The sequence below is a fragment of the Pantherophis guttatus genome, chromosome 15 (assembly GCF_059756535.1).
Source record: "Pantherophis guttatus breed Tessera chromosome 15, ASM5975653v1, whole genome shotgun sequence".
NCBI lineage: Eukaryota > Metazoa > Chordata > Lepidosauria > Squamata > Colubridae > Pantherophis > Pantherophis guttatus.
Genome location: NC_142077.1, coordinates 3,562,007 through 3,576,949, shown reverse-complemented (window position 1 = coordinate 3,576,949; position 14,943 = coordinate 3,562,007). Strand labels below are relative to the sequence as shown.

General features: G+C 38.8%; 2 protein-coding genes across 6 annotated transcripts in view; one reads left to right on the top strand and one right to left on the bottom strand.

The window, feature by feature from the left end:
* Positions 1–5,231, top strand: part of PRKCZ (protein kinase C zeta) — a 74,144-nt gene extending 68,913 nt beyond the window's left edge. For all 5 annotated transcript variants that reach the window (XM_087879296.1, XM_087879295.1, XM_087879297.1 and 2 more), the window contains 2 exons: positions 667–782; positions 2,475–5,231. In XM_087879296.1, coding sequence (XP_087735422.1) covers positions 667–782; positions 2,475–2,562 — 204 coding nt within the window. In that variant the 3' untranslated portion in view covers positions 2,563–5,231. The remainder of the gene's footprint in view (positions 1–666; positions 783–2,474) is intronic.
* Positions 5,232–5,275: 44 nt separating this feature from the next.
* LOC148111852 (Fanconi anemia core complex-associated protein 20-like) lies at positions 5,276–10,662 on the bottom strand. The gene is made up of 3 exons (XM_087879299.1): positions 10,488–10,662; positions 8,312–8,459; positions 5,276–7,464 (listed from the first exon to the last, which is right to left on the bottom strand). The coding sequence occupies exons 1-3, from the start codon at positions 10,562–10,564 to the stop codon at positions 7,258–7,260; spliced, it is 432 nt and encodes a 143-aa protein (XP_087735425.1). The 5' UTR covers positions 10,565–10,662; the 3' UTR covers positions 5,276–7,257.
* Between the last annotated feature and the right edge of the window lie 4,281 nt (positions 10,663–14,943).

The window sequence follows — 14,943 nt, the reverse complement described above, 5'->3', positions numbered from 1 at the left end:
TCGCCACAGCACATCGCCACCGATCGCCGCCTCCGTGTGTCATGTTTTCGTCCTACACGCGTTGTGTTTTTGGCCTCCGCGTGCCCCATTTTTGGCCTCCACATGTTGCATATTTGGCCAGTTCCAGGGGGCGGAGATCACCGCCGATCCCTGCTGCCTGGAACTGGCTGAAAATGTGATGCATGGAGGCCAAAAATGCGACGCGCAGAGGCGGTGATCAGCAGCGATCTGCTGTGGCGATCCCCACAGCCTGGATCGGTTCTAAAACGGGGCATGCAGAGGCCAAAAATGGCTGAAAGATGGGGGCCGGCGGGTGGGCGGGGCTTCGACAACATTCGGTGTATAAGACGCACTGCAATTTTCACCCACTTTTTTGGGGGGGGCGGGGGAGTGCATCTTAAACTCCGAAAAGTATGGTAATTCTTCATTTCTGGCTCTTTGAGAGACACAGACTGTTTCTGGCACATCCTCCATCTTGATCCGAAAGGGTCCGTAAAAGACAACATAGAAAATGCCTAACCTTGGCCTTGGAAATGCTTCTTTTGTTGACTACATGGCGGTTAACTAACGGGGGTGGTGGTGGTGAATTTAGTGTCTTTTAAACCGTACATCACCTCCTCTCTTCTCTCTCTCTCTCTCTTCCCCCCCACCTTGCTCTCAACTCAGCTGGAAAAGAAGCAGGCCACCCCACCGTTTCAGCCTCAGATCACGGATGATTATGGCTTGGATAACTTTGATACCCAGTTCACCAGTGAACCTGTGCAGTTAACTCCAGATGATGAGTAAGTGTCATTGTTTAGCCTCAAATCAAAGAAGGGGAAAGAACTTTGTGGTTACACGGTGCGGTGTTTCTCAACCTTAGCAACTTTTAAACTGCGTGGACTTCAACTCCCAGAATTCCCCAGCCAGCACACGGTAAGAATAGAATAGAATAGAATAGAATAGAATAGAATAGAATAATAGAATAGAATAGAATAGAATAGAATAATAGAATAGAATAGAATAGAATAGAATAGAATAGAATAGAATAGAATAGAATAGAATAGAATAGAATAACAGAGTTGGAAGGGATCTTGGAGGTCTTCTAGTCCAACCCCCTGCTTAGGCAGGAAACCCTACACCACTTCAGACAAATGGTTTTCCAGCATCGTCTTAAAACACTTCCAGTGTTGGAGCATTCACAACTTCTGGTGGCAAGTTGTTCCACTGATCAATTGTTCTAACTGTCAGGAAATTTCTCCTTAGTTCTAAGTTGCTTCTCTCCTTGATTAGTTTCCACCCGTTGCTTCTTGTCCTGCCCTCAGGTGCTTTGGAGAATAGCTTGACTCCCTCTTCTTTGGGGCAGCCCCTGAGATATCGGAACACTGCTATCCTGTCTCCCCTAGTCCTTCTTTCCGTCAAACTAGACATCCCCAGTTCCTGCAACCGTTCTAATCCCAACTTTTCCCAATGGATTGATTCACCACCGTAGATTGCTGTCCACCTTAAAAATTTTCCGCGAAGGGACGGCCACCATGTCCCAAGGCCACCACTATTCCGTTAATGCAAAAGTTCTTCTGGTTAGGACTTTTTTTTTTTTTTCCCCCGGGAAAATTGGCAGGAAATTTGTTTTGCTTCCTCGCCATTGTGAAGTCCTGTCTTCTGCAAAACATTCGCCCCAATTCCCTGCCTGTTTAAATATAGTACGCTAGGTCCAAACTCTAGAACGGAGAGAATTTGAGGGTTTGTAAAAGAATTGGAAGGGTTTTTTCCGTGAAGAATGTGAGGAATACAATTTTGTATTTTTGTCAGATGCAAGTTGTGCTTATCATTAACTGTAAAGATTGAGTTCCTATTCTTTGTTTTTGGGAATTGTCGCTTTTTCCTAACGCCTCTCTCTGGACTTCCTGAGTTTTACAAGTAGTCCTTGACTTACAACTGTTCATTTAGAGACCCTTTGAAGTTGCGACAGCACTGGGGAAAAAAAAAAAAGACTTACGACTATTTTTCATATGACCGTTGCAGCATCCCCACAGTCACGGGATCAAAATTCAGACCCTTGGCAACTGATTCGTATTTGCGACGGTTGCAGACGCGTGAGTCCCCTTTTGCGACCTTCGGACAAGCAAAGTCGGTGGGGAAGCCAGATTCACTTTACAAGCGTAAAGATTAATTGCAGTGATCCACTTAACCGCTGTGGCCAGAAAGGTCGTAAAACGGGGCAAAATTCACTTAACTGTCTCGCTTACCAATGGAAACTGGGCTCAATTGTGGTCGTATGTCGAGGACTACCTGTATTTCCCACCAGCCTCACGGCTTAGCCACGAAAACTGAAAGCACGCAGACCCACAAACGTCGGTTATTGCAAAGAAAACTTAATTCCCCCCCCCCCGTTCATTTTGACCGGGCTTTGCCCATTCAGTTTGCAGCCCTTCGACAAGATATTACCGACGAGCATTAATCCTTCTTCTTCTTCTTCTTCTTCCTGTCCTCAGAGATGTAATAAAAAGAATAGACCAGTCGGAGTTTGAAGGATTTGAATATATTAATCCATTGATGCTATCAACCGAGGAAACGGTATGAGAAAGAGGCACAGAGAGAGAGAGAGAAAAATAATAATGAATGCACTTGGACATTTAATCCTGAACTACAGTATATGCATGCAAGGCTGGGGCGGGGTCACCATAAGGTTTTGAATGGAGACCAAATGATAAAATGGCCGCTGAGAAAAATCAAGATAATGTGATTCGGGTGGGTGGCTTTCTTTCTTTCTTTCTTTTTTTCTTCTTAAAAGTCCGGGGGAACTGGCAGAGCTGGCTTCATGGATTCTGCACTCCGTGCCTGCTTCAACGAGGGGGGGGGGAGGTGTCAATGATGGTTTGTTGCATCTTAAGGGGAAAGAGATTCCAGATCACGTTGAAAGTCGCCTACTTCGAACGGACTTTTCCATGCAACAGCCTCCTATAAAACAGTCAAACATCCAGAATACAATTGCTTGTGGTGTTGAAGCTTAACTTTAGATGCCTTTTCTCACAAGTGGTACCTATCTTACGTGTCTCAGTGTGTGCGTGGGTCTGTATGTATGTGTGTACATTCACATCCGTATAGGCACACATGTATGCGCACACTTGCTAAATAGATAGAAATGGGGTTGTGTTTTATTAGCAATGTTAACAAATTTGGGTACAGTATTTAAGTGCCTAAATGGATAATCTACATTAAATTATTCCATTTTTGGAACATTGGATGAACCCTGTAAGTTTCTGGTTATTGAAAACACACACAAAAAAAGAAGTATTTTACACATGGAACCTACAACTAACAGCTGCTATCTAATATTAATCATGGGTCTCAGAATGGACAGGAATCTTAGCAATAACAATTCCAAAAATTAGAATTTAGCATCTTAAAAGCATTCTGGATTATGCTGAACGTGGGAGAAAATATATATATACATACTACCAAAATCTCATCAGAAAATTTAAATTTGCACATGGTGGATTTATGAAAATACTTGAGCAGTGCCTACAATGATTTATGTTGTATACTAGATTTTTGAATAATATTTTTATCAATGCAATATTCAAAAGGAACAATGGAAATGTAATAGATTTTAGCCTTAAAAAAAATTTTTTTTGGGGAAAAAAAAAGAATTCTAGGATATCCATCAACATAGATATTTTTTTTTCTGATAAAGCACACCTACTTAAAAACGACTGCTTTGAAATGATTAGTTCTCCCAGAGATTGTCTTGGTAAATGAAACACTATCAAAACAGCAACTTGGTGTATGGGAAAGGCGACCACAGATTAAAAAAATATATTACCTGGATATAAAAATGTCCGTTATTTCCTCTTTGGAGAACTGTGGGGTGTTTCATTGAGATAATTGCTAGTCAATTTTTGGAATTTCAGTGCATTTCAGACTGAATGAGTGCATATTGCTAATCTGATACCGTAGCCCTTTCCGAATATTGTTGGGTCGATTGCAGTTTTGGAGAATAAAGTTTTCAACAACAACAACAAAAAAGAAATCAGATTGACTCTACAGGATCCATTATAATGGCAGATAGGAAAAAAAAATCCCATTAATGTCATGACTTGATAGATATCAAAATGACTCAGTCTAGCTTTCTCAGGATATATATATATATATATATATAACATTGCATTGGTTGCTGTTCAGACCTTCCTTGCATTTGCAGCCATAAAGATGCTAGGATTAAGACGGCCAAATTTGAAAGGTGGTTAAATCCGGCCAAGAACCCTTGGTTAAATTTCATTTTTTGGATTCTCCCCTTCGCTTGGCCACTCATTAAAGCACATACACGGTAACAAAACGTTAGCACTCCCGGGCTGAGTTCTTGAAACTTGGCTGTTTTGTTTTTCAGCGAGATTCTTTAAAGTCTGTTCTAACCAGCACTTAATAATTCAGCTAGAACTATTTTTTTTTTTGTTTTTCCTTCCAGTGCTTGGGATTTAAATAACCAAGCTACTTTTAAAGCGAAGCTTGAAAATGAGTATCCTACTCCCCCACCCCTCCTTCTCAGTGACAAATTCAGTATTTTCTTCACTGCTATGTGTGTGTATCTCTCTCTCTTTCTTCCCCTTCGATTTACAGCTGAGCAGCTGGTTTTTGTAGACCATGTGACTGACAGGTGCCATCAGATTCTGGAAGCAAAGGGTTTGCAAAAACTGGGAGAATACTTTTGCTCCAAACTTTGTATACTGTCCGAACATCAAAGCAGGACTAGATACGCACTTGGTCCCAGGCATCAAAAAAAAAACCATAACAAAAAACAAAAGTCCTTGATTTATTTACAATTTAAGGCATTTTACAATGTTGCTGTGTTGCCAAATAAGTTAACTGGTCGATTGCTGCTCGTGTGCAATGTATAATGTTCTGTCCATGATGAAGGGGAAATTTTTTTATATAAAGTTCTTGTTTTATAAATTAAAAAAGAAAAAATGAAGGATGTAATTAAATGTGTGGTTTAAAAAAAAAATCCTTAATATATTGCAAATGGAGCTGGTAACGATATCATTGTCTTAGTTCTGTAAATGAAATGTAAATGAAAACACTCTAGCTAATTTAATGATTGTAAAACAGTAAATATGTTCTTGTAGTTTTGTATAATTAACTAGTTGAGATCTTTGGCCAGTTTTATTTGTGCAAAAGATGGTATCCTAACCAGTTAAACAGCTAAGATCATTTATATTCTTGCACATCTATTAAAGACTTTAATGAAAATATTCCGACTGTTTTCATTAAGCAAAAATAATATAATTTCTTCAGATGGGTTACCATGTTTTTATTAATATGTTTCAGTTCCATACATTCTGCACACCAAGTGTTTTTGTTCCATTTGATTTATTCAAACAGAGTTGATCTCTTCAAACTGTCTGGAAAGAACTATTATAAATAAAAACAGAGTTCAAACATGAACTCTTAATTACTTTACAAGAATTTGTATTTCTCTATAACTGCGCAAAGGTGGTTAAACTCAGTCTGCATGAAATTAAGAGCTGTCGGTGCTGTTGTGTTTAGTTTGTTAAGGTGAAACTATACTTTTAAAATTGTGATTTATTTTTTTTGACACCTGTCCTTTTAATTCCAACAAGCTGATGATATAAAGTCAATTCTTCCAAATTATTGAAATGCATTTACAAAAAGACACTTCTCTTTCCTTTGCAGGCTTACATAATAAAGTACCCATCAAAATTTCACTATACATGTAATCGACTTGAAGTTATGGCAATAAAAAAAGTATCTGAAAGTGAAAAATGAGAGCTTTTCACTTACATTTGCCGCATCCCCATGGTCACATCATCAAAATTCAGATGCTTGGCAACTGATTCATATTTATGACGGTTATGGCGTCCCAGTCACCTTTTGTGGCCTTATGACAAACAAAGGCAACAGGGAAGCCAAATCACTCAATGACCGTGTTACTAATTTAACAACTGAAGTGATTTATTTAACGCGTCAAGAAAAGTCATGAAACGGGGCAAAACTCACTTAACAAATATCTCAACAACAGAAATTTAGGACTCAATTGTGGTCGTAAATTGAGGACTACCTGTATATCTTGTTAGAATTATATCACTGAGTCTAGGAAGAATAGCTAATGAAACATTAAGGGATCCTTAAGGGTTTCTTGATTACCATGTTCCAGTTTGGATTATCTACGAGTTGGAAACAATTGAGATAATTTGATCTGCAGATAAAATCACTATCTCCTAATACGGAAATCTATTATATTTCCAGGTAACTGTTAATTCTTCTACCACATTCTTCCTCTAGTTTAACACAGAAAATTCTTACTATCGTGTTGGATTTTTAACGGGGCTACATGGTAAATGGAGTTGAATTTAATTTCTGAACCTGTTGTTGGATATAAAATCTTGCTTGATATAAAACTTCAGCTAATTTTTCTTTTTACTTAGTTCCTACCCATTATCATTCCAAAAAATTTTGAGTGTTTCAATTTATCCCCTTGCAAAAATTATTGAAAAATATGAGTCAGCGCCTCCTGCTGCTTTTAAAAGCTGGCACTTAATGCCAACCTATGACTTATAAAAAATTTCTTCACAGGTTTTTTATTTATCTGGTTGATGAGTCATTCCCATTTATGTAGGGAGGGACAGCTTTGCCCTTCACATTTAAATGAGGGGGGGGGAACCTGAGTGGGTACAGAGTCGTGTTTCGTGCTAATAAAAAGCTCCTGAAATTATATAAAAAAAATTTCCAAGACATTTTAATATTAGGTGTCTTTGTCAGGGGAAACCACTGATTTTCTATGTATTTACCACCTAACACCCCGCTTTCTAACACATAGTAGTCAATTAGCATTAATTTTATTCCTACTCCTTCCCCCAATTTATTAATGATGCGCTTAGCCCCTACTTATTCCTTAAAATCAGATTTCACTGAAACATTTAAGTTCCGTAATATTATATGAATTGGATATGCCACTCTGATCCTCTTGGCTACCAATGGGAGAAACAGCAGGTGTCTCTCGAGGAGGTACTGAAGATAAATTCTTGTGAAATAATCTTGTATCATATCTTTCACTCTGCAAATGATTCTTTTTCCGTAACTCTGAAACTTAATTTTTTGAGGGATAGTTCAGAACATCTGTCAGTGAAGAATGTCTGAGCGAACTTGGTGAGTGGCCTAATGCATCTCAAATCCTTCATCTTCCAGCTGAATAGAATATTTTATGCCACCCTTTCTATCTGCAACCTTATATCCCTTGGCTGTTTTTGAGATTTTTGCTTAGGAACCAAGGAAATGGCTTTTCTCTGCCTCATCTGGGTCATTTTCTCCTGCTGAAATGCTTTTTTCAGGCATGGCGTTTTGGCGCTTTCCTGAATCGGCGGCTTTGCAATCTCTGCGGTAAACTGGAAATGGGACCCATTCGAATGTCTTCGTTCCGCAATTAAATGTTTCGAGGCACGGTTGAGGATTCGCAATTTGGGAATTCTGTAACGGAAAAGAAAGGGGTCAGCATTTTAACAGCAACGGATATACGAATTTAAATCTCCTTTCTCTTATTTTGACCAGCCTTGCTTCAGTGAACATTAAATATTCTGATCCTTGGCCAACCTCCACTGATGAAATAAACAGGCAATTAAAAGCTAATATTCCGGAATCTTTGATTATGATTGTTTTGATTGGTAAAGATCTGGTTTTAATGCTGATCCGGCCCTTGAAGAAACCCAGTTTGACACCTCTGGTCTAGATTGTCTGAAAAGTTATTAATTTCCTATTGCCCCTGCCCTGCTTGTATCTACCTGCGGTAAAACATTTGATATTTTAATTTTCAACAAATAATAAACTTTTTAACATTCTGGAAAATTATTTAAACATGACCACATTCAGCAAACGAAAGATTTACCATATTTTTCGGAGTAGAAGATGCACCTTTTTCCCCCCAAAAAAGAAGGTGAAAATCTGGGTGCGTCTTATACTCCGCATGTAGCCCCGCCCAGCTTCTCAAACGGAGGTTTCAGAGGTTGAAAAAAGCATCAGAAACGAAGCTTCAGAAAAAAAAAAGCCCCCAAACAGAGCTTCAGAAAAAAAGCCTCCAAACAGAGCTTCAGAAAAAGCCTCCAAACAGAGCTTCAGAAAAAAAAGCCTCCAAACAGAGCTTCAGAGGCTTTTTTTTCTGAAGCTGTTTCGGGGGCTTTCAGAGGCAGAAAACAAAGTTTTTTCTGAAACAGAGTTTTAGAAATTTCAGAGGCAGACCCGTGGGTCTTATACTCCAAAAAATACGGTAATTTTATAAATATTCTCTTTGAGACAATTTTTAATTGCCGCCGCTTTCTACCTTCGGATGAAAATCTGGGAAGTTGACAATTTTTTCTAAACTTGATCGATTCAAATGTGGATCCACAGCTCTAAGCAATGTAATCCATGAAGTTTCGGCCTCACTGAGCTCTTGATTTTCAAACCAGGAAGTTTTGGTGGGCAACGTCCTGGAGAAGAGAAGGGTACAATTTTAAACAGTTGCCACGTTGTCAGAACAAAGCGATTATCATTTAAAATGCTTGTAAAATATATTTTCCTTGCTTGTAGAATTCTAACTGTACAACAAAAAGTTTAGCTCTTCTAGGAATTCTAGAATCAAACACAACCTAAATATCGGATGACTTAATATACCTTTGCTTCTCTACCTTGGTAGCTTGAAGTCCACGCATCTTCAAACTGCCAAGATGGAGAAATAATATCATATACAGCAGCACGAGCATTCTGTTGGGTTATTTTGAGGTACACAGTAGAATAATCAGCTATAGAAAAAGAATTTAATACATTCCGTTTTTGTCTGATCTCGGCTAACCAGGACGGGATCTGCACTGGGTTTCCAATAAGCTTGTGGAATGTGGATTAGGCTGGGATGTTGAAAAAATATTGGCAAAAGTCAATTAGCTCCCATTTTATTACAAAACAATGCATAGATGCATCCAAGAAACCACTAACAAGAGAGAAGCTGAATGGGCTGGAGAAAATTTTAATATGTGTATAAGCATAAACTTGTATTTTACCCCATTTTTTTTCTAGATTTCAGGTGATTACCAAATAAGCGACAGATTTTAAAGGTGCAAACAGGGTTTGAAATTCTCTATTAGGGTTTTACCTGGGATCAAAAGTCCCCTTTGGGTCAGGAAAGTTCTTTGCCTTGTTGATCCAAAGATATATAAGGGATGCAAACTTTCCCCACTGCCAGTCTTCTGATCTTAACTGCCTTTCTAAACCAGGAGTCTTCCAACTGTGGAAACTTTAAGACTTGTGGACTTCAACTCCCAGAATTCCTCAGCCATAACTGGCTGAGGAATTCTGGGAGTTGAAGTCCACAAGTCTTAAAGTTGCCAAGGTTGGAGACCCCTGCTTTTAAACCCTTGCGAAGCAGGCTTGCCCCTCCCATGATGGCTTCTTTGAAGAGAGAGTTGGATTACAGGTTGTGTGTGGTGAGAGCAGATAGGGGAAGGAAGGGAAGGAGGAAGAGGAAGGAAGGCAAAAGCGAGGAAGGAGAAAAAAAAGGGAGAGGAAGAAAGGTGAAAGAGGAAGAAGGAAAGCAGGAGGGAAGGAGGAGGGAAGCAAAAGAGGAAAGAAAGTAAGAGGAAGAAGGGTGAAAAAGGAAGAAGAGGAAAGTAAAAGGGAAGGAGGAAGGAGTGGAGGAAGAGGAAGAATGGAAGGAGGGAGAAAAAGGAGAGGAAGGAAAGCAGGAGGGAAGCATAAGAGGAAAGAAAGTAAGAGGAAGAAGGGTGAAAAAGGAAGAAGAGGAAAGTAAAAGGGAAGGAGGAAGGAGTGGAGGAAGAGGAAGAATGGAAGGAGGAAGAGGAAGGAAGGCGAAAGAGGAAGGAGAAAAAAAGGGAGAGGAAGAAGGAAGAAGGAAAGCAGAAGGAAAGCAAAAGAGGAAAAAGTAAGAGGAAGAAGGGGGGAAAGGAAGAATGGAAGGAGGAAGAGGAAAGGCAAAAGAGAAAGGAAGAAAAAAGGAAAAGAAAGAAGAAAGGAAAGGAAAGAAGGGAAGGAGAAAAAAAGGAAAAAATGAGAGGAGGAAAGGCGAAAGAGGAAGGAGAAAGGCTGGAAGAGGAAGGAAGGTAAAAGGGAAGGAAGGAAGGAAAGAAAATAAAGAAGGAGAAAGGAATACAGTGAAAGAGAAAGTGGAGAAAAAAGAAAAGAGAAATAGCAAGTGTGTGAAAGGAAAACAGACAAGAAAGAAAGAGAAAGAAAAAAAGAAAGGAGGAGGAGAAAGGAGGGAAGAAATAACAAGGGGAAGGGAGGAGAGTGAAAGGCGGGGGGGGTAAGCAAGCCTTGAAAGCAGCTGCCCACCTCGCAGGGTTGTTGTTATGGGGGGAAAAAAGGAGGAAGGGAAGAGAGGAGGATCAGGGTTGGATGGTTGCTTTGAGTTACTTGCAAAAGCAAAATACAAGATAAAATAAAATATTTTTAAACCCAGGACGCCTCCCCCCTCCCATCCCGCGCGAGCCCAGGCGCCGCCTCACCCCGGGGCGCCCCCGCGGTCCTCCCGCCGCCGCTTCAGGCTCAGCTTCCCGCCGCCGCGCACAGAGAGCCCTGCCATTCCCTCCGCCAGGCCACGCCCCCCCTCCTCCAAGCTCCGCTGGCGGGAAAAAAAGGGCGCACGCGCACGCGTGGGGTGGGGGGGGAGGACGGGGCGGGGCCTGCTGAGGGCGCTGAGCGCGCGGGTGGGCGGGGCCTCTTGGAGTGTGTGTGTGTGTGTGTAGGGGGGTGAAATTACCTCAGCCTTTTCTCCCTCTTTACTATGGTATATATATATATATATATAAAATATATATATAATATATTGTATTCTATTAATTGTACATGATAGAACAGCATTTTTATTTCATTTTATATTGCATCTATTATAGCATTATATATCTATATTATATATAGATATATATATTATATATCTACATATATAGATATATGCATTATTATATATATATATATATTATATGCATTATATATATGCATTATATATGCATATACATATTACATATGCATTATATATGCATATATATATTATATATGCATTATATATGCATATATACACTAGTGTGTGTATATATATATACACACTATTCTTATATATATAATATATATATTATATTATATAATATATATAGTGTTTAGTTTACATTATGTTAGAGTTTAGTATGTTGTATATGATAGAATGAAAAATAACTAATATATAATGTAATATGTACAATACAAATTAGTTATAATATATAGTACTACAATAGTATACACAGTATAAAGTAAAAATACTATGCTCTTTATGTTATAAATATATATATGACATTAAATATTTATTTTATATATTATTTGTTTATATTATACAGTATAGTATAGATATTTTTTGATATATGATACAGTATTGTATATATTTATATTTTATGATATACAATACTATTATATTTATATTATATTAATATTGTATTGATACAATACAATACTATTATATTTATCTTATGTTATCTTATCTTATTTTAATATTGTATTGTACGGTTATGGTGTGATATATGGTATGATACAATGTTATGAATTTATTAGACTTTTACCCTGTTGTAGTCTAACTTTTTCTGGGTTAAAACAAAAAGACAAACATGGAAATACTGTTCAGAAGGAGCTAAACAATCATTTCATCTTTGATTTTATATGATTATATTGTTTATCTTTTTACCCCACCACTATCCAATAGGTTCTTGGTGACTTCCGGGTACAATAAAAATAACAAAAATAAAAAAAGACACAAAACCCCAGACTAAATTTCGAAATTTGTACTCTTCCACATTTGGCCCCTTAAAAGTAAAACCGAACAAAATGTCAATAGAAACAAAAATGCAAACAAGACTAAAGGCCATAAAATGTCATTTTATATATAATGAGCAGAGCTGCAAATCATTTTGATTTTGCAGCTCTGGCATTAAAGGTTAGTCTACTCATGCTTAAAAAAATTATATTAATAATTATAGTAATAATTTAGGCCATCCTTAAATCTGTACTGAGAGTTTTATTTGAAATAAACTTTGGCTGTACAAATTTTTTCTACATCTGCAGCAACAGTTTTTTTTTTTTAATAATAATGACTCATGCAAAAACATAGTGGAATTAACTTTCAAGTTAATGTGTAGCTTTTACTGCTGCCAGTTCTCTCATTTATTCCTCTTCCTAATGATAATGACAACTGTTATTACTCTATTAATCCTTGATCACAATGTGCCAAACCCATATATCGGACCCAGGTGTAAGATTTATATCATCATTACAATGGCTGCTCTGTTTGTTCATTAGAATAGCAACAGCGGAAGCGACAATAACAATATTTACTTTTCTGATCCTGCAGACAGCATGCAAATTTATAGCATAATTTATTTCTAAGTAAACAAGCGTAGGATTATGGTGCTAGGGCGTGTTTTCCCCTGTTTCTTTTCTTGGTTTGTTCAACCCAGTTTGTTTTCTCACTAGGTTCATTGAATGAGAAATTAAGCCTGGCAGCTTGATTCTTCTCACATCCTAGGCCAGCGATGGCTAACCTTTTTGCCGTCGTGTGCCAAAAGCGGGAGGAGCACGGGGAGGTCGCCCACGTGTGTGCCCACACCCATAATACAATGCGCCTCGCCTCTGTGCATGTGTGTGCCCCCCCCGCTTTTAGCATGTGATGGCCTGGTGGGCTCGGTAGGCCTGTTTTTCATCCTCCCCAGGCTCCAGACGCTTTCTAGGAGCCTGGGGAGGGCTAAAACGGCCTTCCCCACCCCCCAGAGGCCCTCTGGAGGCCGGAAACAGCCCATTTCCCAACTTCCGGTGGGACCAAAAGGCTCAAAAATCAGCTAGCCGGCGCACACATGCATGCTGGAGCTGAGCTTTCCCACAGAAAAGAAAATACCAGGAGCCATGGTTGGCCTACCGGGGGCTGAAAAGTTCAATAAATCACGGGGAGGGGGGGTGTCGCACATTGGCGGTTTTGACACATATTTTGAGTGACGGAACTGCAGCAGAGGGGGTGAAAGAGCCATATTTGGCTCCAGAGCTGCAGGTTGCTGACTCCTGATCTACATAGATAGTAACATTGCCAGAGGGAAAAGAATATTTTGAGAACATTAGTAAGAGTAAGAAATAAAACCTTTGGAGACCATATGCTTTAGGAATGTTCAATTTAAAAAAAAAAACACATTGCAATTAACATACTACATGATAAATTAACAAGATACTGAAAAGTTGTTTTTATGAATTAAAAAACAACCTGCCTCTTCCCATTTTTTAAAAAACCATAGCTCTTAACTTCAGTAGGTAAACCACGGGGAATAGTAAAGATTGCTAAGATTTTAAGTTTGATTTTTATAGCTGAAAAGCACTTCCTTGTATAAGGCTAGAGAAAAAGATTGAGTCAAATCTAGGCGCCATAAGAGGAGAAAGAAAGCATAGAAGGAAAAGTTGACATCAGAATATAATTGCTCCATGGCCTTAAATGACAGCTGTGAAAACAAAAGCAAGCTTTTCTTTCACTTCTAACTCACAGGATTTTTTTTTTCCCCCACAGTAGATCCCTTTAAATTGGGGATGTTATTCCTCAACCACTTGGGGGCACCAGAAATTCATTTAAAAAAAAAAATCATTTAAAAAAAAAATTCCAGCTTTTAACTGGGAGTCAAACATCTGGAGGCTTTTCCCAGTGTACAGTCATACACGATCATGATGAGGAACAGTTATGTTTGCCTAAATTGTAAATAGTTCTTTAGAATATTTTGCGATAGCGTTGCAGAAAACTGAATCATTGTACAAACAGTGTGTGTTTATGGAACCATATGCGGCATGTGGGCGAATGAGTCTTTAGAAAGCTTGCAAAAATTAAAAAAAAAAGTGTTTTTTTAAAATTAAAATATACATTTATAGTAATAACAAGCATATCGCTTGTATGCCTAACTTGTGTGTGTGTGTGTCTGATGTTGAAGGGTGGGGGAGGGGGAGAAGTCCTGGGAAAAACGCTTCTGTTTAAAGATTGTAAAACTCAAAAAGATGAGTGATAGATTCCAGCCATGCCCTTTTGCCTGTATAAACAATCATTTTTCTTTCTTGTCAAGGTAGAAAGAAAAGCAATTTTATATTGTTGGAATGTCCTTCTGGGTTCAGTTCCAAGTGGGGAGAAAGATACTGGAAACATGGTGGCTATTTGGAAATATGGTTTTAATGGTGGACAGCAGGACTACATGGTTTGAGATCCCGAGCAAAAATGGGCAGAGATGCTGAGAGTGCCTGTGTTTTATGTCCTCTCTGGGCTTTTGAATTTTAGCTTGTATTCTGATTGGTTGTCAGACTCCCATGGGACTATGCAGGGGTAACCATGTGTTTCCCCCAAAAAAAGATCCTGTGTTATATTTTTTTGAACCCTGAAATAAGCATGGCCTTATTGCCATGCACTCAAAAGTCCAATTGGACTTATTATCAGGGGAGGTCTTATTTTGGGGGAAACAGGGTAGGTAGGTAGGTAGGTAGGTAGGTAGATAGAGATATAGATAGATAGAAGATAGAGAGACAGATAAGATAGGTAAGATAGATATGATAGATACCGTGTTTCCCCAAAAATAAGACCCTGTCTTATTTTTTTTTGAACCCTGAAATAAGCGCTTGGCCTTGCCATGCGCTCAGAAGAAGTCCGATTGGGCTTATTATCAGGGGATGTCTTATTTTGGGGGAAACAGGGTAGGTTGTGTTTTTGAGTCCCAAGCTTGGTTGACTTTTGCTAGGTGATGATGTAATGAAAGGGCTTTGGGATTCCTATTATGGCTCTGCCTGAAGGAGGTAGATTTTTGTTATGTAGAAGAGACTGGCCCAGGCCTTAATGGCCCATTGACAAAAAAAAAAGAGGGGGGGAGGCTGAATTTCTTCCTCCCTTTTAAGGGGAAATATTCTGCCCTTTTAATATCTCCTAAAATCTTT